Here is a 25,347-nt window from a genome sequence, read left to right on the forward strand (position 1 = left end):
ATAGGCTTCTTCATATGCACAGCTGTAGACTAAGTGCATTACATAAATTAATTAATGGAATGCTCATCATAATCTCAAATTCAACACTAACAATAAAAATGACCAATAAAACCACACCTGTATACAATTTAATGGGACATTGGTAAACTGTCCTTCAGTAAAATAGTGAATCATTTCACACTGCAGGATAGAACTTCATATGAAAGAAACTTTTTTGTTCTGTACAAAGAAAATAAAAGTCCTAAAGCAAATCCTTCAAAACACCACTGTCCAACATTTTTTATAATCTCTTTCAAAAGGTTATAATTTTTAATTCTTTTTAATAAAAGCTTAAAAAATAGTAAACAAGTTTTTGTTCCAGTTTGACAGACTGCCCAGTTTGGTTAACAGCATACATTTTTGAAATTTATTAGGACAAAAACAAAGAAAAAAGAAAGAACAGCAAAATACCTTCGCCTGGTCTGCAACAGACTGAGAGTGTTCTTGTGGTGCAAATAAAAATCGGTAGGAAGTTCCCAGAGGTGAGGTTTTCCTTCCATAGGCTTGAACACTCCCAGGAACAGATTAATGGAATCCTGCCTGTCTGCATCTGTTAGACAAGAAGAACGCTTACTGCCAGGAACGTGGTACAGCTCAGTCCCCATCAGCCATTCCCTTGTTTGGTTTGTGCCTCACACACCGAGCGTGTTCTAGCCTAAGATTTCTACCAGGAGCTCTGGGCTTCAACCACAGTAACTGGGCTTCATTCGGAGCTGACTTTATGTTGAGGAGAAGCTCTGCCTAGAGCCTTCACAGAAATAAGTCCCGTTCTGCAGTTCAGTCCCCCACCTCTGCCACAATAATTTAAAACAGATCCTGTCCCACTATTCTGCCCTCTCTTTTCAGTCCATTTCTTTAAGGATGCATGACAGTGAAAGCCAAGATTTTGCAACAGGTTGCAGTAAAACAAGAAGCTCCAGAAATGGCAAAAGATGCACAGTCCTTTGCAGGAGGAGAGGAGGGAGGCAACAACACAACACCTTTACATCCCTTCTCCCCACACCCGTTTCCTTCTCCATCAGCTTGGTAAGACTCCAAGACAGACTCTGCATTTAAAGGCCCAAACTTGAGGAACTGAGACTGACTAGACGACTTGGAGAATTCTCCCAGATAGGTCTCTGCAAGACTCTCAAAATTTGAGTATTACCACCCTCTTTTTTTGTCTAGTAATCTTTCCTGTTTTCAGCCTCCAGACAGCCAAGCCAGTGTAGCTGCTTACGCTGCTACTGTTCAGCTAGCATCCAGTTAGTGAAGTTCAAGGCTTCTCTCCTGTTGGGGTATTTGAGATGGCACATAGGTGCATGCATGAAGCATGTGCACATATTTATCCATGTGTCAGGGAATCTGCCATATCATGATGAATTTACTGCATATCAAACACTCTACAACAGAAGAGTGATTTCATGAAATTAAACAGCATTCATACAATACACAAATTCCCTACATCACACAAACTATGATTTCTTTGGGGTATTCTAACCAGAGCATAGTCAGTAAAATGCATTAACCTTCATAGACACCTTTTGATAACTTTTTTCTTGTTGGTTTAAATGATTAAAAGATTAATTTCTCTTGTCATATGCTAAGCTTCATCAAAACTAAGTAAGGCAAGCACTAAAATCCAGCAGATGCATACCACTGTAGATGAAACATGACAAGAGATGTTGTTGTTCATCCACATCTTTAAAATCTCTCACTACCTAGCCACAGATAGGATGAGTTACAACAGGTATGAGGAAAAGCTGGAGTCAGATGAGGGCTCTGGGATGGTGAATAAAGACAGACCAGGTTTAGGCTTTGAAAGCGTAGCTGCAGGGACAGAGGAAGGCTTAGGGGCAAAGGATCTTTAGACATAGGGAATGTGAGGAGAATCAAGCTCTATCTCTGCTCTGAGGAATTAGCACATGGAAAGCTTTTGCCTCTACTCTTGTTTGTACTTCAGCAACCATCAGAAAAGGAATACTTCAAGGACTAGTTCTTCAGTAGAGCCACTCTGTTTCATAGTGCTGCTGCTTTAGTTTTCTCCATGTTTTATAAAAAAGTATTATGAGAGTTGAGTGTCCCTTTGCCAACACTGACTGTATCAAAGAGACATATTATGAAGTCTCAGTATACCAAATGGCAGATAAAACAACAGGCATAATCCACAAAGTGGTGGTACGACAGCAAGGACAAAATTGATTCCTGGTCACCACTGATGTTTCAGTCAATACCTCCTTTCCCCCCAAATTCTAACATCTCTTCCCCATGTACAACATACGACATTTTTACATGAGTTAAGACATTCAAGTGGCTGAGAAATGAAGTGTTATGTAGAAATTTGGTGACAACAGGATTATAGAAAAGTACAGAACTTTATAGGATTGTGTAGATGTGGAGGTCAGTATTTGGATGTGAGATCTTCTGTATAAGAGAATTGCATGGTGTAACAGGGCAAGGTGCCAGGAAAAGGGAAAGAGATGATGTGTGGCTCTCCTTCCCTACTTATAGGACCCTTCATCCTGAATCTGGCTTTTTCTCTTCCTTTTCTCTCCACTCATACTCCTTCCAGCTACTTTTATTGTCCCTTCAGAGCATTTTTCAAAAACATGCTTATTTTAGCTTCTTTCTTACTCCTCACCTTCCATAGATCTTTAAAATGATCAACCTACAAACACTGATACAGTAACCCTTGAGATATATGCAGGTCTTTATGGCTTTCAGACTGTACTACTTCTGCAAAATAGCGTCACGGTTTAACCAAGACATAGGGAGAGAATGAGAAAGGGCAGGAGCACTGCAAGAAAGCTATGCCAAACTCAATAAAAAGGTTTGAAAAAAACCTTGTTGAGGACACTGAAAGTCACAAAGAAAGGCAAAGTCACAAGCAAAAGCATACATTCTTTCTTCCTGAGAAGCTATTTTAGGGAAACTGCTGAACAAAACCCAAGAAAGCTCTCTACTTATTTTGAACACAGAAACTGGAGGAGCCTGAAAGACAAAATGAATTAACAAGAGCAAATAGGTTAAACTTGGTGAGAATTTGTAAAAGTTAAAGGCAGAGATGAGCCTCCTTTGTTCATTTACCATTTTTTTACCTGCAAAGAACAGAAGGTATTTTGAAATTGTTAACCTAATCAGAGTGAAACAAAATAATTCAGTTAAGAAACTACCTCACTGCTTATATGACAGATGCTAAAATGAAATGAAATTTGTTGTATTAAAAACAGCTTGAATTTAAACCACTACCACTCAGTTAATCATGTGGATCTGACTATAGTAGTAGTACAGTAAAGCATTCTTACTTCTCTTCAGTAGCAAGTGACTGCACTGTTAAATGTTACATTGCTTCAGGACTCAAACTCTCTTCTGCATTAATTGTTTCAGTTTGTACAGCTGCATTTTGAACTTAAAAATGTAGAACATTTAGCAGCAAATGTCCTTCTACTGTTTTACGTCTCAACTCTTAACTTGAAGATAGGTCATAAAACAAAGATTTTTTTAAGGATAAATCTTCCGACAGGTGCATATATATGCAAGTTGTTGGGGAAGAAGATATTTAACTTGAAAGGAGATAATCCTCCTTCCCCTTACCCCCTTATTTTAAGGGCTGAACAATTTTATGACTTAATTTCGAACAAAAATAATGCTAACTTTTGTCTTTCTTTGAAGCACTGGCCACAAAAAAAGAGGATAGTGAGCTTTTTAGATTGTTTTTCCTATCTAGATGAAATCTCTCTTTTCAAAAATAAATAAATAAGAATGTAACACTACGTGTGGAACAGACAAAGGAGCAAACAGGTTTTATTCCTTCATTGTTAGCACTGAATGTCAAAATTGTGTACAGCAAATAGGAAGACTGCACCGATTTTTTGAAAGATACTGCAATGTACGTGTATACTAGCACATTTTTAAGACCATTTGAAAAAACAGGAACTGAAGGGGCCATTTAATTGAATTAGCCTAAAATAATCTACTGCTCTCAATCTGAGTTTGCAACTGCACTACATGACAAATCACTAAATCATGAGAGATTCAACATAGTTGGGACTATCACATCCCATGACTAAAAGGGCGTAATAATTAAGTTTACATTCATACACCACTAAAAGGTAGTTTACTATGTCCAGACCTGTTTGTGGATAAACAGATTATTCCAGATTCCAGAAGCTTATTATGCATGTTGCAACTCTACCACTGAAGTCTGTAATGTCACATTACTTTCTAAAAGGCATAAAAGCTAGAAAAATATTATTTGGAATATTGTTTCCTAATTTTTCTGACAATCGCAAATAAAAGAAAAATGTTAGATTCAACTATTCAGAATGCCTGTCAAAGAGGTTCTCAAAGGAGTATCTAATTCTTAGCTGAGTGACATTTTTATTTCTCAGACAACTTATCGGTTTATAACCAGTATACTTCCAACACTGTATCCTCTACTTTTTTCAAATGTTGAAAATATTTCATGCACGTTTCCAGCATGTATGTTTTTAAAAGTCAGAATTTGCCTAAAGCTGTCAGATTTTTTCAAGTTATCACAAAATTGGTTGTCACATATTTTTGTGAGAAAACCTTGTTTTCCTTCTAAGTTCAGTCACTAACCTGACCTTGAGAACACTTTTTTATTTCTTCATTCTTCTATTACATAGGCTATATATCACAAATTTATAGATACAAAAAATGTATAGGAAAGCTAAGCACATATCAAGAACTAAGTTCAAACTGCAATCAAAGTTACCTTTCTTACAAGTTCAGGTGTTATCTACTGGATCAGTATCTCCAGGAAAATCACTTAACCAATGTGTGTCTTATTTTTTCTTCATCCATACAACTTAATTAGTAATGATTATCCTAAGGGCTTTGAGGTCAACAGATTAGATCATTTGCTTAAAGTGTAAATTATTTTATAATCATGTATTTTTTTATAATAGACAAACAGAACAAATGTGGCTAAGTGATTTAATTGGGAGGCACTGTTAGCAGGCCACTAGTAATCTTGTTCTGAATCTGATATACTGTAGGACTTCAAGCAAATCACTAATATTTTCTGTGCCTGTTTTCTACTGGTAAGTAAGTAATGTAAAATTCATAAGCATTAAAGGAAAGTCTTTCAGATCAGAAACAAGAAAATGCTGGCTCGTGAATTGGATAGCCCAGCAGATTTTTTTTTAAGGAGTGTGATGGATAATACCATAACGATTAATACCAATACCAATAGCAAATCAGTATATGGTTCTAAAAATTCTTCCGTTACATTTGCTGTCTGAGATCATTTTATTCTTAAAGTTATCTCTTTCAGTTTGTCCTATTAACAGGTGTGGAGATACTACATGAATTGTAACAGGCACTGCTGGACAGTGATCCTTTAAATTTCATGTAAATTGAATCTTCTTTCATATTAAAATATTAGTAACTCATATTAAAATATATATGAATGTTAATATATTAACATTAATTTTAAAATACAAAATATTCTTTCATATTAATCTTTCATATTAAAAACACAATAAACACAACACTGAATCCTACCTTTCAACAATGGCATCTTCAAACACACAGAACACGTAAAGTAGCAAAAGTATTTGGCTCAACTGGGATCAAATACCGAAACCATAAGTAAGCTGGTGGAAGTGTGCAGCACCTTCCATGAAAGGTTCAGTTTTGCTACTCATTTCTGTAAAGATTAACATCTGTTCATGTACTCAACTGTAAGTTTGCCCAGGTGACGATAGGTTTTTTTCATTCTGTATGTTCTGTTCTTTTTGTAACTGACAAGACTTGACATCTTCTTTGTAACAAACTCTTCTGTTACTAAAACACCCACACATTTTGACTATCTGTGCAAGCAGACTATAGCCTCAGACGATGATCTAGAACTCTGCTCATGCTTATTTCCAAAAGCTTCCGCTTGATCATTAAAGTGGCTGGCATAAAACTGAGCAGCTTTGGAGATTTGTTCCATCTTGCAGCTATCAGTACAGGTGATACTGCACACCTGCTTCCTTTTGCTCATAAGGATAAATGAAAGTGTGCCTTTTTGCCACTGCAAACAATCACAGGCCATTTCACTGACATAAACAAGCTCATTAACATCTACAAATCCTTTTCTCTGCATATCTCACTAGTTTCTCCAAATATGACAAACAAATTACATAAATTACATTCAGAAACAGTACTCTAATGCTGTGCTCCCACATTTTGTCACATGCAGAGTTGTCACTAACCAAAGCGGTAACTTGAGCCAAATGAACCACAGGGTACTGAACTATTTCCAACCAGTGGCTGATCCACTGTTTTGAAGTTAGTTTCCAAGTAGTTGCAGTCTACTAGAAAATTACCACTTCCTTCCCTAGCTATGCAGCATTACACATACATATGACATACATATGTCATATACATATAACAACCCTGTAACAGTTTACCTGCTTTTCTATTGAGCTACAAACGTCACTGGCAGTTTCAGTACTGTATGCGAACATTTGCTGAATACTTCCCATAGCAGTTAATTAACTTTACCAAACAAGGCTGCACAATACAACATGCATTTTTAATAGGGTATGATATAAAGACTTGATCAAACCAGAATATCCATTTACAAGATTTTACTGAATTATTTTGAGATTATAGTACAGACGATCTCTGTGATAAGATCACAGTATCGATTATTCACAAGTAAATCGTTTCCTAAATAATGGCTTAAAAAAAAGTACTTAAAATAGTTCACCTGAGAAAGCATTACTGTAATATCTTGAGAGCGTTTGCATAATATCTTTGGAATGCTGGGTCCATGGAGCTATCTTTCTATAGGTTTTGACTCTGTGGACAAGTTGAGAACCTCCGTATTGCAGAGAAAGCGTGTCTCCATGATCTTCATATAATTCTTCAAATAATCTGAAGGAAAAATAAAATGTGACATCTATCAAACTGTTGAAAAGAGTTTTTAAGAGATAAAATAATAAGGTATAAAATACAAAATAATGTTTAGAGGTAAAGTACACTAGAACTCTAAAGGCACCCCCAGGCATTGAATTGTTTTTCCTGCTTAAATGTGCAATACATTTTTTCCTCCTAAGTACTTCTACCAGTTTACAAAGAAATATTTCATTAAGAAGTACTATTAGCTTACTTTCATTGAAATTTAAAGGCATGTCTGTATTCTTTATTCAGATAAATATCGTATCTGGAAATTATATTCAAATATAATCATTACTAAAAAGTATTAGACTCCAACTTTTTCACTTATTTATAATATACCAGAATATATTCACGCTACAGAATACGCACTTCTGTAGATTCAGAGAGAAGATTAACAAATCCTGTTAGCTTGCAGGGAGAAAACAAACTGTAATCCTTCACAAACTAAGGTATTTTAAATACTCTAAATGGGACAGAACATGCCAGTACCTCAAGGCTACGTGTTCTGTCAAGTCCACTGGGAATGAAGTTGACATAACTTTCCAAAATTTCCCTAGTCACAAAAATAATGACCCAAAGCTACAGACAGAAGGAACATGACTTTGTGAGAAATGTAAGGGCAGTCAGATACAATTTGCTGGAGCTGGAAAAGTATCAGGTAAGAAGGTATAAAGAGACAGCTGCTAAGATGAACAAGGAGAACTGGCTAAAAGCAACACTGTCCTCTAGCATCACAAAGTTGCCAGTAGACTCCATATTGAGAGAGCAGTCTAAGTAATAAAGATAATCAAGAAGCACCCTTATTAATGACAAAAACATGACAACAGTCTCAGAAAACACGTCTATTCTAAGGAGATGTGCCCCAGTCTAAAAGATAACAGTTTGAAAAAGTGCTTCTCAGAACTGGAAACTATGGCCCTGCCTGAGCAAGATGATGACAAGAATGACATCTTGCTAGAAGAGGTTGAAACTGTAGTCAAAAGGCTGAAAAGAAAAAAACTGGAAACATATGTCACATCAGTATAGCAAGACAACAATTCCAACATCAGTATGTGATAGACTGCAAAACCTGAGAAGAAAGAAATCCTTAAGGAATGGAGAAGAGGGGAAAAAAAGTAAAAAAAAACCCACAAGAGCATAACCCTTAAGAAAGTTTCCAACAAAGGGGCAGTACTGCATAAGTAACCCATTAACCATTTGACTGAAGTCCTCCTCAAAAAGTTCTGGAGGAAGAATACTTATCCAAGCAGTAAACCAATTTTCATAAAAACAAAATACAAATCTGCCCAACGTCAAGTACAAAATGATCGATTAGGAGGAAGCATCTGCTTAGTGACTTAAAAAAAAAAAATCATTTGCCTCCATACAAATTGTTCAGAGCTCATAATGCCATGCAGGAGAATCTGCTTATTTATTTATTTATTTATTTTTAAGTATGGGGGGGAAAGACAGAAATCCTGGTTAACTTAGAGCTAAAAATTTGGTTCAAGGCAACAACTGGCAGGAGACAGGATGATACGTCTTAGAACCTTTCCAGTCAACCGCAGGGAACTGATGAATAAACCTTGTGATAGAGGTTCATAGCAAGCAGACAACTTTAAATTCATAAAGGATGTTGATTTACTTGATTTGGAATAGACTTGTACAAATAAATTAACTTTCCATTGCCTCAAACTATTAGGGGTGCAAGGCAAACGAAGACTGGTCTTCTGCATAAGGAAAAGTAGTTAACTATATACAATCAAATAAGCAGCAAATGTAGACCTTGTCTATGAAACTTCGTAGATGGGACAACAATGACTTTAATGGGATCACGAAATATAGGTCGCAGAATTGGCCCTGCACAACAAAGTCTGTAAGAAGACCAATCTCAGTAGACACAAAATCAGACTGTTCAAGATGCACATTTCCTTCATTCTTCAGGAAGGCCAACACAACTGAAGTGCTGGCTTCAGAAATCAAGTTCAACAGAACTTCTGGATTGCAGTCAGTCCGACCGTGTGAGAAAATCAAAACTGATATGGAGGACTGTCATAGAATGCAATGAAAAAAAGAAGAAAAGGTTGTTCAGAAACATTTGCTAGATTAAGGATGACCGTCTACTAAAGATCACCCTCTTTGGCCAGTTAGAGGAGAGTCAATGAAGAAGCAGAGTATGGAGGAAGCAGATACTTGAAATAAGCGAACATTAGGGATCAAGGATGCAGTATGTCAAAGAGAAAGACTGCACAATGGAGAGGTAAAGTATAGTACATATCTGTCTTCAAAATTTGTTAGAATATGAAGCAGGATTATTTAATAATCCTGAATGCAGTAATTCAGAAATGAGTCTTTCAACAGATGACAAAATAAGCTTCAGAGGCATACATCTAATGCAATGGAAAAGAAAAAAATAAGTCAAATGTGGCCAGATAAAAGTATCCTTTTAAGCCAGGCTAATAGCTACATTTTAGAGAGATAATGAGAAATAAGGTATCAGGAAAATCAGAGAGAAAGCAACTACCATAATCTTAGTAGGTATGGTTATGTAAGTGATGGAAATTTAGGAGGGCTGGAGAATGGAGAGGGAACAGGGCAGAGACAAGAAGGTGGATGGGAAATGTGGCTATTGCAGTAGGAAGCAATGGAGGAAATAGGGGGTCCCAAAATAGGGGTGGAAAGGGGAGAGGTAGTGAAATGCGGCCTGAAGTACCAAAGTAAGTAGTAGCTGTAGAGGACACTGCAGAGAGTGGGTTAAGAGATGTGGCCAAGCTTGGACCCCCTCCAGTTAGAAGCCAGCAACCCTGGTTGCAACTGGTATCTGCAGCAGCAGTTGCTTGTTCCCCGGATGTAAACCCACAGCACAGACAAGCACTAGCAGCTGGGACGTGGGGAGGCCAGAGAGGCATTGCTAGCACCTGAGGGATTGAGCTGGCCCTGAGCTCACCCCAGCCGCTGGGCGGGGGGGCCCAGTGGTGCCCCAGAGCCAACGCCTCACACAGAGCCAGCATGCTGTGAGTGAAATCATTTCTGCACATACCTGCTCCTGGCACCAGGCGAGCACTGGAAGTGCTTACTTTAAAGTTTGAAGCACATTCACAATTTCAGTAGCTTAGAGATTTTGCTTTATTTTCTCCTGGGCATTTTAATTTAAAAGCTAAAGGTGTTTTTTTTAATAATTTGAGGATGCTCAAAGAAGTATCCTTGATATGAGATTTGAGAACAGCCATGCTGAAAAATTTTCCTTGATAAACAAAAAAGCACCACATTTTTCTGAAGGAAAAGCAGGAAATAGCAAGGGAAGATGTACTTCTACACAAATATAAATTTGGCATTCTGCATAAAAGCGTGTATTCATTTCAGTTTTATTTTTTGGTTTGCTTTTTGCTTAAAGTTTTAAAAATAGCCTTTTATAGTACATGTCTGTTCCATTTATTTAAAAGGAAAACTTCAGTTTAAGTTTAGGTATATAAAGAAAATGAAGTTAAGCAGTTATCTTAAAAAAAAGCTGATTAACATACTTTTTCAGAATAGCAAATTTTCAAGGTGACTTGATTTTCTCAAAAGATCCCAAATATTGATGATTTTTTAAATTTAGATGTAGAAAAATTATTAAAACATTCCAAAAGAAAGAATTACACTTTCTTCTATAAATACATACTTTTCCTAAATCTCTGGTCACAAAATTAAAATAAGTCCATGCCATACTTTATTAAAATATCTTACCTAACAGCATCTGTATCAAATTGCAAATTTGGTTTATCAATCAACCCCAGTGAATAGAGCTGGTATGCCAAAGCACATTTTCCCACCATAAATTGGGCTGTGTTAGTGCGATCTAAACAGTCCACACAATTGGTTCGGAGAACACCAGTCTGGCAAAGAAATCCGAATAAATAAAAGATTTTTTTAATTAACAAATTATTACATTCATGATTACTTTTTCCCTGTTATCCCAAGATTCCCAAGCCTTGCCAAATCTCAAATACTGAATTTTATACCAATTCACAAAGCCTTGAGCAAAGATATTTTCTCATCTCCAGTAATCTACATTAGACAGCTTTAAGGCCTACTTCCTGAATAATCTTGCTTTTATCATCACACAAACTGAATTTCTCCTTCAACTGTCTGAAGTGTGCTGTCACACTGCTGTAATTCTATTGTTATGGTACTTATATTTTAAGTTTTCCATATCTTGGGTAACACATATGAACATTCTGCTTAAGATCACAATTACGCACATATTCTTTAATGCTGCTTCTGCCATCATCCTTCATTTCCACAATGCACACAGAAAGACTGTTCTTTTATAATCTGAACAGTTGAAAGAAAATGATAAGTATTTTAATATAACAGCATGGGGGATTCTGCTGCCCAAATATATAAGGCTACACCAGAGCCAGTCATTTAAGCTCCTTTTACTGTTTCAGTAAAGAAGCACCTTTTGGGTGTGATTCACAAGATGTCTGTTCCAAGACGAGATGAGCTGCAGCCCAAACGCTTATGCCTATGGTGACTACCTCAGATATTTGGGTTGATAAATAGATGAAGACAGCATACACTTGATACAGGTAAACCTGTAAGACTAACATTAAAATCCAGCTAACATTCATCTATTTCTTCATTTTAAAACATTTAAAAATCACTTTTATTCAGTTGCTTATCTGCCCATAAAGAACATATCCCAGTGGTCAGGAATGGACACATGCCTTCCAATTTACATGAACAACAAAATTATGAATGGCAAGTCAAAAAGCAATTAATGCTTCTTAAGAATAAGCGCTGTGTTCAGAGTACATAATCATGACATTCATGTTTAAATTCATTACGTTATACTTTATCCTCCTACACTTTTCTAACTTTAAAGAAAGCAGTGTTTCTAGTCATATTTTCTTTCAGTGATGGAAATTGCAACAAAATTTCCAGCAGAGATGAGATTCCTTTTAGTCACAGATTTTCATGTGTAGGAATATGTCACCAGAATTAAGTATGTTTATTTCCCACCTCCTGTGTCTAACATTGTTAACACTGATGTATTACATAGCTAGTTAAAATGCTGCTGTTTTAACTTTCACTACATTGGTAGCACTACAGACTGAGTAGTAATGGAAACAAATTTAAAATATGAGCATTTCTCAGACTACATCCAGCAAAAATACAACTCCAGCAGCATAAGGTTTTCCGGTACTTTCCAAGAACTTTAATCCCTATTTCCCAGTTGGGTTCCTGGGATGGATTACAATAATGCTGTTTATTCTGCAATAAACATTAACTTGAGAGTCGTCTGCTGAACCAGCAATCAGGTATTTGAGTGAAATGGTTCTTTGTTGCTTTGGGAGTGCTGATATGCGTCAGTGCAAATATGAATTAATTTTATGAGGAAAGACTGAAAGAGCTTGGCCTGTTTAGCTTGGAGAAGAGAAGGCTGAGAGGAGATCTTATCAACGTGTACAAGTATCTGAAGGGAGGGTGTCAAGAGGATGGGACCAGACTCTTTTCAGTGGTGCCCAGTGACAGGACGCGAGGCAACGGGCACAAACTGAAACACAGACACTTCCATCTGAACATGAGGAAATACTTTTTCACTGTGAGGGTGACAGAGCACTGGAACAGGTTGCCCAGAGAGGTTGTGGAGTCTCCTTCTCTGGAGATATTCAAAACACGCCTGGATGCAATCCTGTGCAATATGCTCTAGGTGACCCTGCTTGAGCAGGGAGGTTGGACTAGATGATCTCCAGAGGTCCCTTCCAATCTCAACCATTCTGTGATTCTGTGACGTTTATTATTTCAGTACCTGCAAGCGACCAGTGGAAACAACATAACCTCCCAACTCATTCCACCTGAAATGGAAACAAAATAGGATGACTTACAAATCATTAAAAAAAAAAATAATAGATCATGCCACGTATAGGTCTGCTCAGTGAAAAAGTGAGACAATTAAAAACTTGCCACAAAGCAAAACTGATATCCCTAAATAGCAGAAAGCAGTGAAAGCTCTACGCAGTAGTAAGATGATGTATTTAAATTGCATTGCAAAAAATCTAGCCTTAGAGTAGAAATATTCAAAGGCATAAGCTAAAACAAGTCTGGAAGGCCATATAAAATATTTTCTTCTCACCCTACGAAACAGGATCCAAGCTATACAAGCCCTGCCAGATTGGGTCTTGAGGACACAAAAATTGAAGCAGGTACAATGCCAGTGACTGGAAGGTGGAGGCACAATGTACACTGTGGCACAAGTTGGTTGATTTAAATCTCCCCTTCATACTGATTCTAGGCATACAGGCTATTTATTGTCCAGTTCTCACAATCCTATACAGGTCCTAACCATACCTTAGAGACAGAAAACATGAATCAGAAATTAATGGCATTTGAGGTAGAGAAGCAATTATGCTCAGTGCAAGTAACTCCTGAACTACTGAAGTTTTTCAAGTTAGTAGGGTTAACTTACCTGATTGGAGCACTGCTATGACAAGCCTGTATACTGCTTTTGACACCCACAAGACTGTCTCTATACAGCACAGCATTACATGGATGCATCATTCTAGTTCATGCTAGCTTGCAGTCACCATGTTTGCTGTACTGCATGGCAGAGAAAAGCTCTAAGAGAGCCTCTGTGAGTTTTAGTTCTGTTTATTTCTAAATAAAGTTAGGCTAAAAAGGCACAAGATGCTCTTAATGCAGAATAAGAATGCCCACTTGGGTAGTGATAGATTGGATCCCTAGGCTGAAAGTTGGAACCAAAAAATTCTGTAAATTTTAATTTGGAAGGTATTTTACTTCTGAATTTTTAAAGACTTGAGAGAATTCAGCTTATTAAATCATCGTACTTCTGCAGCAGTCTAAGGAAATACAGTTTGTATTTTTCCAAGGAAAAAGGTTTTCAATTCTGTATGTGTAAATACCATAAAATCTATTGGAAATTACTGAACCTAGCAACATCTAGATGAAAGGTATTTTAATAGTATGCCTTAAAAGAAGCCACTTATTAAATTCTAAACTTTGTTTGCTGTGTTAAAATTTTCCCCCAGATTTCAGACTCCCTTGGTTTAAAAAAAAAAAAAAAAAAAAGCCCCGCCAAAACCTTTATATATATATACACACAGCAAAGATTACAAGTTATAATGGTTTTAAATAAGCAAGTATTCATTATAAATAACAGCAGCATAATTACATGCACTATAATTTTTTTAATGTATTTGCATTTCCTAGCATTTGCCTCTGACTGCAATTCTTTTTGCTATAGCTTAATAATAAATTATATATTTTCCTATTAATTGAAGTCTTAAAATAAAAAATAATGCCATAGACATTAGACATTCCAGGAAAATCTCCAAGCTGGAGATGCTATTCATTATACACATATAAAATTATACATACTTTTCATCTGGCCGCAAGATACTGCAGTAAGAATCAGGCCGATTTACAAAAAATCCTGTTTTCTTTACTACGCTTTCTGCAATCACATTCAGTCTGTCAAGGACATTGCAAAGTTTGCTGAAGCGAGAAAAAATAAACACTGAATATACATTAATACTCAATTTTAACTGCTTAGAAAGTTTTTTAATGAAGAAAATGATTTAAGCACTCACATCACTGCTTTATTTATCTAACAGGGATTATGTCTATAGTTTTCTTATTTGATACAGACTTAGAAAACAGACCCTGACAATCTCTGAGCAATTTTATTTACTTATTAATAAAACATATCACATAAACTAGAAAAAGATGACTTCAGAATTCTAAAAGTCTGCTTGATTTTCATACCATACCAGTTTTCCTCTACTGAACTTTTTCTGCTTTGCAAAGTAAGAACATGACAGATAAGGATATATGCTTAAATTAAATTATATACCCTCATTTTATTTGCAAGGTGCTGTTTTGTTCAGTAGCATTTGTTTCAGAGAGTGGCCTTCACATTGTCCTGCACTTCCTGTTCAGATCAGAACATCCATCCACTGTTGGAGATTAACTTCTGGTTACGAGTAATTTCATTTTCAAAGCTTTTAATGCAATGTTTATATTTCAAGTAATACAAATAATGTGGGGTTTTTTTAAGCATTGCTTACACTGAGATGGAAGCAATCTTTTGGAACCTTTCCACAGATACTGTTTTCTAGAAAACTTATTTCAGAACTATATGTTGAAGCAAGATGGTTCTCAGTATTCCTGTAACTGTAAATTCTTTAAGCACAGATTAACATTATCTTCCATTCTTACAGCTCTCTGGCTTGCATAAAGACTTAATCTTGTTTGAAGCACTCTTAAGTATTTTTATACCTGTATTAGGGCAGATAAGTATATAAATACACATAGAAGATTAAAGAAGGGGCATCTTTTGATCACCTAATACCATTCCTGTATATGACGGATCATTAAGCTTCATCAACCTCTGTCTATATGGAATCCAATAACTTGCATTGGGTATGTCTTCTGAAAGGAAAGCTAGCCTTATTTTAAGATACATTATTTAACCATTACACAAACAATTGAACATACACTTAACTGTGTATGGTGGTACACAGTATGGTAACAATGTCATTTTTAGGGGAAAAAAAAAGTTTGAAACCAAGTCAAACTTCAAAACAATAGTCTTTTTCACCTATATGACAAGCCTTTACCAACCATGCTTGTAATCTCAAATAGAGTGTTGCTTTGCAAAACTTTTCCATATAATGTTATCAACCAACATTAACCATGCTCCTGCCCTTTGAATTATACCAGCTTTTCCATTATTTTGCTCAAACTGATATTGTGCCAGATACCTTACAATTGAATTTTTGGCATTAAAAGATATAGTAGACACATGCAGGCCACAGAATTTTACAACTTGGTTGTGGGTTCCTTAAGAGCAGTTATCCAGACCTACAGATTTAAAATGTTCATTCCTTGTAAATATCTCCACATTTAGGAAAACATTAATCATTTTTATATGATACTAGTACAGCATTCTACTGTTCAAACTCTTAGAAGAAAAAGTTACTAAATATATATTTCCCTTTTTCTTTTAAGATATATACTTGTGCAAAAATTTAAATGCCTTATAACTTCTCATTTCATGCTGGACGAGGTAATGGAAGAGACTGATTGATATGAAACTTCTTGATTTCCAAAATTTCATAACTCAAAATAATTTCAGGACTAAAAACCTTAAAATGCAGTATTTTGATTAATTCAAAATAAAAGGGAATGTTGTTGGCTTTTTTTTTTTTCCCTTTACAGAGTATTTCAAAGTTTTCAGGCCTTACTCCAATTTGGAATGAAACCAAATCCTGAAATATTAAAAAACCTTCAAAAAGCCGAAGTTTTATTCTGTGCATAGATCTTAATAAAATTCTCTCATCTCTCCTAAGCTACATTCAACTGAAAAGAGATACACTCAGCAGAATTCAGTCCCTTATACCATGGCTAAGAGCACTAGAATGAAGGAAGATCTTTTCTACCTTTTTGTGTATTTGGCCATGTCCCAAGGGATATATATAATTGCATGCTCTGGGGGTAAAAACTGGTTGAGGTATGTCACAGCAGCAACAAGTTCTTCACTAAGAATCCTTTCATGCTTTCTTTTTTCACGTTCCTTTAACGAAAAAAGAAACATGTTAACGTTAGTATTTTTATTAACATGTGTATGTAACCTGTATACATATACATACACATATATATGTGCACATATATATTATAGATAGAAACAGACTCTTTACCACAGACTCTTTAACCCAGACTTCAGTGTTTTCTGTATCATATAGATGATGTAGAAACAATGCATAAACAAAACTAATCATTTATGTTCAAACAATGCACAAAAATTTCAGAAAATTCAACAGTTGAATTTGAGAAGCAATATCAGGCTTATACTATTAATATTTTATTAAGCAAAATATTTAATCAGAAATATCACAGGGATACTATATATCAGCAACAAAAAAGATTTAACTGTGCTAAAAACAGAACTTGGGGATGGGGGGGCATATTTTATGCATTTTTGTAACTGTGTTTAAAAAGTTATTTCACTTTTTTCCTAGGTACATTTTTGGGGAGAACAACAAGGACTAAATAAGAAAAAACAAAAAAAGCTGAATGATGCTTGGAGCTTCTAAACTAAATAGCTCTTTCATAAGCTCTCATAAGCATTTAAGCTCTTCCCAGTCTAGAATTCCTTAGACTGGAAAAGTTTGAGAAGATCTAGCAAAGATTTTGTCTGTTAATAAAAGACAATAAATGGACAATTAACCAGTGTCATACAGCAGCACTGCATACCTGCTACAAAGCAGACTCATATCCCTTTGTGTATTAGTATATTCTCAATCTATGCACAGCTCTGGCTCAAACATTTTAGGGCAAACTTTGATACTCTTTCAAAAGTCTGAGCAAAAACTGAGCATGAGCAGTTTCACTTCACTTCAAAGGTGTATTTTGGTGTTTTAGCCATGCTAACAGAAATTTAAAATGCAGGAAGCACTTCTGCAGGCGCTTTTGCCTAACTAGTCCAATAACACTAAAAATGAGAGAAAAATCTAAACATTTTAGGTGTTTAACAGTTGATCTCTAATAATGAAAGTCACCCACCCCAACTGTGCATAAGCATCTGTCAAAAAATGGAAGCCTCCAAGAGGAAGAAGAGCACAAGGAAACCAAAGCAGCAAGACGGGGGAAACGGACAAAGACAAAAGAAAAAAAGACACGCAGAAGGGAAGGCATCCCATTCACTCTTGCAGCACAGGGACATGGAGCCAGGTAAATTTTTCTCCATTATTGATGGGAAATGGGGAACAACAGCTTTGTGAGGATTTTAAAAAATTAGAATTATATTCCCATTCTATGAATATACCACATGTTGAGGTACTTCATATATTGATATGGCTTTTCTCTCAACTTAATCCAAACTAAAATCTATACCGAGCCTGTATTATAAAAACTGTTTTAAAATTACATAAAGCAGCCATGAATGAATAAAAGGAAATCTAATACATTTGTTACTAGTTACCAAGTTTGTAGGATAGACAAGTAAAGTAGGATACGGATTTGTGTTTCATCAGCCTTTAAGAAATCAAACAATAAAAGCACTGAAGATAGAAATGCTTAGCATTTTTGTAAAAGTGGCAGCAACATACAAACACTTTTTTTTTTTTTTTTTTTGAAGTGGTACACGAAGTGATAAAGGAACATTAATTTTAGCATCCTAATATTAAGCATCTACAGAGAGGGAGGGAAAGAGATACATTTTCAGCCACCGTATAAAAAGACCTATGAGTAAAAGCATATAATGATTCACATGTTGAGGTCATGGGAGTCTAGACGCACACTACCAATGGCCTTTGAAAGCTAGGACTGTAAGAAAGACACACATAAAATCATTTTCTTGTCAACAAATGCTATCTGAAGTTGATTCCACAGACTCTTGGACAGTCTTTAAAGCAATCCCAAACAAAAGAGCTTCTAGAAAGAGAAAATAGGTTACATTTGCCATTTATTAAAACTTAGAGTTTTTAAAGCCTTCCTTTTGTATTTTTCCCTATTTTTTATACTAGGAACTGATTCTACATGCACATAAAAGGTCCTTTTTTCAATGGAATACAGTTCTACAACATGATAAACAAAATGATAAATATTTTTTAAAAGACTAAAAAGAAATATAAGATATAATTCAAGGCAAAACAAATTATTATATTAAACTCAAATGTGAAAACAATTCATTAAAAAAATTCGCAATAAGATATACTAACCTTTACTTTCTGACCATCAGAAAAATTACCAAAAACAAATAGAAACTCCAGACCAAAAAAGAAACTAGACAATTTGCATCTGGTCTACTACAGCAGCCCAAATTTGAAAATAAATCGTTTTCTCTTTAAACATCATTTTATTTGCTACGAGGCAGAAATCACATTACCCTATTATTCTCTCATGACACTGTATTCAGATGTTCATATATTTTTTTTAACAAGTTTTATCTAAGACAGGGTAGAGTCCAAGGGGCTGGAGTCCTTTCTTCCCGTCCTATTAACACTAGCCAGTATACTTTCTGCCACGGCAAGGTCAAACCTGCCCGGCTGAGATGCCACCACATAAAATGATTGGATTGGAACGGGGGGGGGAAGGAAAAAAATTAAAAAATTAATTCCAAACACAAAATGTAACACCCAACAAGTGCAGGCTTTGCACCACAGCCTCCCCCACAGCAGCTAACTGATTTACTGCAGCAATGAAGTGGCTCCCCTGACTAGTCCACCGCTGCTGCCACTGGCACTGCTCATACCTAGCCCTAGATGCTTCACTTTCCTCTTCCCCCATACATCCACAACTGTACCAGACAGAGCAAACAAAGGAAAGGTAAGTGTTTATCATAATATTTCAAAGAGCAAAATCAGTCTTTTGTGTCTACAACCATCGCTTTGCATGGAACCATACTATTTTAGCATGTTTTAGTGCTAAATTAAGTTTTGTGGTGAATTTATTTGGACTTTCTCCCATCTGAGCGGTAATAGCAAGAACCTGAAAACAACAGTGAAATGTTACTGTAGTAAATCTATAAAATTGACAACTGTTCTTTTTTGTAGAGCTGTAGTGGAAGCAGCTACAAAGCTATGTATATATGCGTAGGATGAGATTTATTAGATTACAAATGGCAGATTTTCTTCCCAAGAGCTCAGAGCACAACCTAAAATACAGAGACTCTACAGAAATGAGTATTATTATTTAAAATTAGAAAACATATAGAATGCATTCAAAAGACTGTACCTTCACAAGATTCAAAATAATAATGGGAGAGCCAAATCGCTGAAGCATTTGGTCAAAGTGAAGAGCAGCAACATGTGCAAAAGGATCTGCCTGGTCCACTGCAACAAATATATTAGAATATTCAGAAAGATGTTAAGAGAATCTCAGAACCACTTAAATCATTTTCCCTTAAAGTAGTGTTCGCAAATATTTACCAATTCTCTGATAATAATGATATAATTACCCACATTCTTCTTTTCATACAAAGCTGCTTAAAAAAAACCCCTTCCCTTTTCAATAATTAAGGAGAGCAAGAAGATATCCTTCTGCTTTGCAAAGCTGCCTGTAACAAAATGTACTTGTGGCTAAACAAATGTTAGGAACATTGTTCTGCTCCAAGCATACAATGTATTTATTTATTTAAATTTTTAGATGAATTTTTAAAAATATTCTGGGGATTAGCAGTGCTTAATTTTGTTGGAGTTTTTGTTTCACTTTATCAATCATTTTTGTTTTAATTCTTATTTGGGGTGGAATTTAGCTGGAGCTGTTACAAATCACAAATCAGTAACATATACATGTGCCTCAAATGTTGAGCATGCAATTCATGGATCACTAAATATAGTGCAGGCTTTTTCCACCAGTTTCAATAGGTTCAAAATTGTATCCGCAATACTTTCAGACAAACATAAGTAACTGCATACAAGATATGATGTACAAAGAAAGCAGACATTTTCGAACAAATTTTTCATATTCCATTGTTGAATATGAAGTCTAATACGGAGACTTTTTTCTATTCAACTTCATCAAATGCAGCTGTTTATATGGTTAAATGTTTATATGCCATCATGTTTATTATAAAGAACACTGGCTTACCTAAAATTATAGCTTCCCAAAGAACAAACACACAGACAATTCTTCCAATTTCACAGGTTAAATCTTCGCTTATTCTCTCAGATTTTCCACTAGGAAACAGTGCTAACCATAAGCTACCAGAAAGAATCACTTGTACGTACATGTTATGGGTGGCTTAGGCATCATAGTTGAAATATCTTGAGACCAGAACAGAGGGACAGATCCTCGAACCTGAACATAGGAAGAATAGCTCCCCGCAGAAAATGACATAACTGAAGCATCATACAGTATTTGTTCAGTTTCTACTTCATTAGCAACATCCCCCTAAAACAACCAGAAATACATATATGATGTAGACGGTACATTTCAGAGCTGCATGCACTATAGAGAACTGATTGTTACAAACAACCAGGGTACAATTAACCTGTCAGATACCAAATCATGGTAGTGACAACACTACTGACAGTTAAATTCCATTTGTCCCTACCCGTCGTTTACCAGAATTTTTCTTCTCTATTAGAAATAATGATACCATTTATTAAAGTGCAACAAAAGAACTTCCAGTTAACTTACTAATTTAAGAGCAGCTTTATTATCTCACTTCAAATTTTAATGATAGCTGTGATAACAGTATCCAAAAACATAATTTACAACCAAAGTCCTAAAAACCCTCTAAAACATTTCAGGTTCATTGGTCAGTCAGGGTCAAGCTTTCATACAGTTTGAACAAAGCAAAACAAAACAATACCCCGAATAAAATCACCCTTTCTTTACCTCGCAGTTTGCCCCTCGTTTCAGAAAACGTGTTCCAGCAAATTTGCTTGATCTTCTGGCTATCAAAGTGACATATATTGGGCGACCATAAATCAGCAGTTCTTGGAAGAGAAGTTAAGGTTTACAAGTCTTATGCAATTTTTCTTTCACTTACTTTATGCAAGCATAAATTCTAAAAAACAGAAAAGGTATATCATCAAAATGAAACATCTGTCTTACTGAAATTCAACAGAGATGAATAGCATTGCCAAATTTCTTTCACAGTTGGGATAGTGCAATTCCCTTTTCAATAATCATTTCTAAAGAGCTTTGAAAATGGAATCTACATTACAATATATCAACTACTTTTCACAACACAAGGAAGAGAAATATTTCCATTTTATAAAGTGAAAAGGAGGTGAAGGAGGTACAAGATTCACCCAAGGCCACAAATACTGCTTTTGTAAATACTGTGAATAAAACTTGGGAGCTTCCACTTTCAGATCAGGTACGTTAGACAACCTGTAATTATTTGTCTGGAAAACTCAGATGAATTGCAACTACTTAAGTAACAACAACAACTGAAAGACAGAGACAAGCCACTACAAAAGCAGTGGGTGCTTTCTTTTAAGCTATTTATTTTTTATTAAAACTAAAAAGATAGAATCAGATTGTCTAGTGTGACTTTGCCACTGCATAAAGCTTTCTTAGCATAAGGGAGGCACAAGAAAGTGGGAAGGAGCCATCCTTTCATCATATACCTAATGCAAAGACTATTAAATCATTTAAAAAGCATCTGCAAGCATAATGTTGGTGCTCAGATCCACAGCTGCCACTCTGATTAAATGATACCAGAGATCAAAGAGTGGTACACAAAAAACAGACCTAACTTTCTGCCTGGGACCAAACCAATGCCCAGCAACTTTGCAATCATGGAAATGCAAAACTAAATTTTGCAAAAGCACCCCTAACCTTAAATTCATAATTGTATTTCCTTCCACAGTTTTTTCGGTGACAGGCTGATGAATTAACATGACATTGTTGACGATTAAAATACAGTGTTTCTGTAATATATGAGATTAACTAAGATGTTGAGATGGCATTTCTTTGTAACAAGATACATATTTGGGCCTTCTCTCCTAGTACTACAATGTATATAGACCTATTTTAAATAATATATACTCAGGAAAAAAAACGCAAACGTTCTAATATTTTCTTAACTCTCTTCCCATGGAAATCATGAAGTTTTACCATCATTTTCAGCAGAAAATGTAAAGGCAAGGATTTCTGAAAATTTTTGTTACAATTTTTATTTCTTAAGGAGAATAGTAAGAGAACATTTTGATATTAGCAAATCAGTTCTGTTTGTTCAGGTTTTCTCCCTTTCCTCAGAAATCTGTAAAAACGCAGCTGAGCCTTAAAATCCTTCAGATTCTCTATTACTGATCCCCATGCTTATAAACAGTGCCTCACTGAGAATGCAGTCTACATATGCAAGGGCCACATTACAAGATCATAACTTTATTTCTTCATTAATTTTCTAAATTTTATGATCAAAGAAAATAAACTACATGAATGTCAAAATAAAAAGCCAGAAATAATTATAAAATTGAAAAGTATTTACATAACAACAAAGAAATAATTAAACATATTTCACACATTCAAATTTCTAAAATTGATAAACCAACATTTTTTACAACAGTAAAAGGATACTTGATTGCCCACAGAAGCCATGAATAATATACAGCAGCCAATCGCGGTGAACAGTAGTTTTTACTACCTCCAGAAGCTTGCCATTCCACACATACTTTTCATAAGGCTTACTGCAAATCCCAAATACACCTAGGAAATTGTTACAATAAAAACGCATTAGCAATTTAAAAACAATCTCAACTGCACTGGATTGTTCTTAAACCCCGGTCATTTGTCCTTAATTTTGATTTCCCTTGGCTTCAACTCAGCATATCATTTACCCACATCCCCCCAAACTTGCTACCTAGTCACCCAAGTTTACCGAAAGCCCAGAGAAAATTAAGGTTTTGAAACCACTGTGGTGAGGGACTGCATACTTTCGGTGGAACTTGGCCACAATAGCTTCGTGAGCAATTTGTCCTCATTTCCAGCAGCATTACTTTGATGCATTAAGTTCAACTTGATTGTTCTTGAACGATGGACAGCTATTTTTTGCATGCATTCTGACATATGAACAGATATGATGCTAATATCTGCTGGTAACACAGTTGCATACACTGTCAGCACACTGCTGATGGGGTCAAGGCTATGGCATCTTTATTTCCCAATGCTTTCATAAGGACACTGAAGAGAAGATGCCATTGTATGGACCTGTGAGGGATCTTGGAGGTGTGAGCCTTTGCAGAGGGGGAATTATTGCTCCCTCCACTTCTTATGGTCATTTCTGCCACTGCAGTATTTGGCAATCTATTCCTGATATAATATATGACCATGTTGGTAATATCTTTTTGCTTTGGGTAGGGTTGTTGTTTTCTTTTAAAGAAAAGATACAACTTGATTACCTTTAAATTTTTCCATCAGATTTAGGGCATAGTACATATGTCATTTCTTACAGGTTTTTAAAAGATGGTAAGATAGATGTATACAACTATGCAATGTAGTAAGTTCCAGTGCCAAAGATGACTAGTTACTTACCTAACATTCATTGTCCTTCTCTGAGCTGCAGTCAGTGTAGGTCCATTCTAGGTGACCAAGTTTATCACGCATAAATTTGGGTGGGGGTTGCTCTGGGCATTTCTTTATTTTAACTGTGTGTTTGTCAGACTTAGAGCATCCCCTTTGGAGGTACAGAAGGCACGATCAATGTAACCCTTCTTCAGTGCCTTGGAAGACTTGTATTGTGTTAGAAGAGATGGAAGGTGAGTCATGCAATTCACACTATCTCGAAGAACCACAGCTAATGGAGGGCAAGTGGGTCTTTCGTATCATATTTCTGTGTGTATTATATCTTCTGTGTAACAGAGGTTACACAGTGGGTGACTACAAACAAGGGTAGTAACGAAGAGTCCGTTGAACCTCTGTCTAACCAATACAAGCACAGATCAAAATATTGCTAAGCTGTCTTTCACATCAAGTTCATAGTCAACAGTTAAACAAAATATTAGCATGCTTTCCCTGTCCTGTTGTTTTGCCTATCTGTGACCAACAAGTTTTTAAGCAAGTGGACAGTGTCTCCCAAACTTTAGTGGAACTTGCCTTTGAAGGGCATGTGTTCCACAAGCAGCAGTACTCTGTGATTCCCTTAAAGTTTCTGCAATGAGAGTTCATTTTCCATTGTACTGGATTTGACCACAAATCTTCATCCTTCTGAGATCTGGCTAAAAGATACAGTCATCCCTCTCCAGGAGGAAAAAAGGAAAGCAACAAATTGGATAGCAGGCAATACTAAAACACCTCAGGTTAAAATTTGGCTTCACTGCCATTTTGTTCCTATGGTCAAGATGTTCAGCAACCTAGCCTCAAAAAGTCTAAAATTTGTCAACTGTCTTGATAACACCAAGGTATACAGGGTACTCAATCCACAGAATTTAGAGGGATGACACTGCAAAGAACAGTCTACAACTACAGTACCAAAAAGCCCACAAGGAACATAAAATGAGAGAAAACTGAGTATGACTGTACAAAAGTTTAACTATTCTTCACAGTGAGCCCTAATGTCACATATCGATCTCATATGTCAAAAGCACAACAGAATTCATGATCTTAAGTACAAGAAGCTCTGCCAGGTCGCATACTATTCTCAGCTGCACATATGAAACATTCTTCATTTTAAGGACTCTTTCTAGCCGATTGCTTTCTGATTTATTAAGGTATGTCTAAAACTTGCGGAAGTGATCAGGTCAGATTGAGTCTTGGTTCTGGAAATTTTGTTCTGACAAGAAGTTATATCAGCGCCTGCTAGCACACCCTTAGGAGACTAAGGGCCAAAATCATCTCAGTCAGTTAGCACAAAGTTATCAGTGCCTTGTCCCATCTGATCTTTGACAATTTTCTGTACAGGAATGATAAAGTCTATAGGAAACTGTCACCAATCAAGTAAGGAACAATCTGACAGAGACTGAATCATGATTCCCCTGG

The 25,347-nt window shown here is 35.9% G+C and overlaps 1 protein-coding gene and 1 long non-coding RNA gene across 2 annotated transcripts in view; both read right to left on the minus strand.

Annotated features, from left to right (window-relative positions):
• Window positions 1–25,347, minus strand: part of FIG4 (FIG4 phosphoinositide 5-phosphatase) — an 81,563-nt gene that overhangs the window by 35,366 nt on the left and 20,850 nt on the right. Inside the window, exons 7-16 of the mRNA XM_067293870.1 lie at window positions 22,951–23,079; window positions 21,259–21,359; window positions 20,646–20,808; window positions 19,651–19,748; window positions 16,356–16,489; window positions 14,293–14,409; window positions 12,707–12,752; window positions 10,639–10,787; window positions 6,743–6,909; window positions 451–589 (exon numbers count right to left, since the gene is read on the minus strand). Coding sequence (XP_067149971.1) covers window positions 451–589; window positions 6,743–6,909; window positions 10,639–10,787; window positions 12,707–12,752; window positions 14,293–14,409; window positions 16,356–16,489; window positions 19,651–19,748; window positions 20,646–20,808; window positions 21,259–21,359; window positions 22,951–23,079 — 1,243 coding nt within the window. The remainder of the gene's footprint in view (window positions 1–450; window positions 590–6,742; window positions 6,910–10,638; window positions 10,788–12,706; window positions 12,753–14,292; window positions 14,410–16,355; window positions 16,490–19,650; window positions 19,749–20,645; window positions 20,809–21,258; window positions 21,360–22,950; window positions 23,080–25,347) is intronic.
• On the minus strand, window positions 10,800–12,450 carry LOC106489743 (uncharacterized). The gene is made up of 2 exons (XR_001293457.2): window positions 11,354–12,450; window positions 10,800–11,226 (listed from the first exon to the last, which is right to left on the minus strand). It is a non-coding gene; the product is annotated as an uncharacterized lncRNA (long non-coding RNA).

The sequence above is a fragment of the Apteryx mantelli genome, chromosome 3 (genome assembly GCF_036417845.1).
Source record: "Apteryx mantelli isolate bAptMan1 chromosome 3, bAptMan1.hap1, whole genome shotgun sequence".
Classification (NCBI taxonomy): Eukaryota; Metazoa; Chordata; class Aves; order Apterygiformes; family Apterygidae; genus Apteryx; species Apteryx mantelli.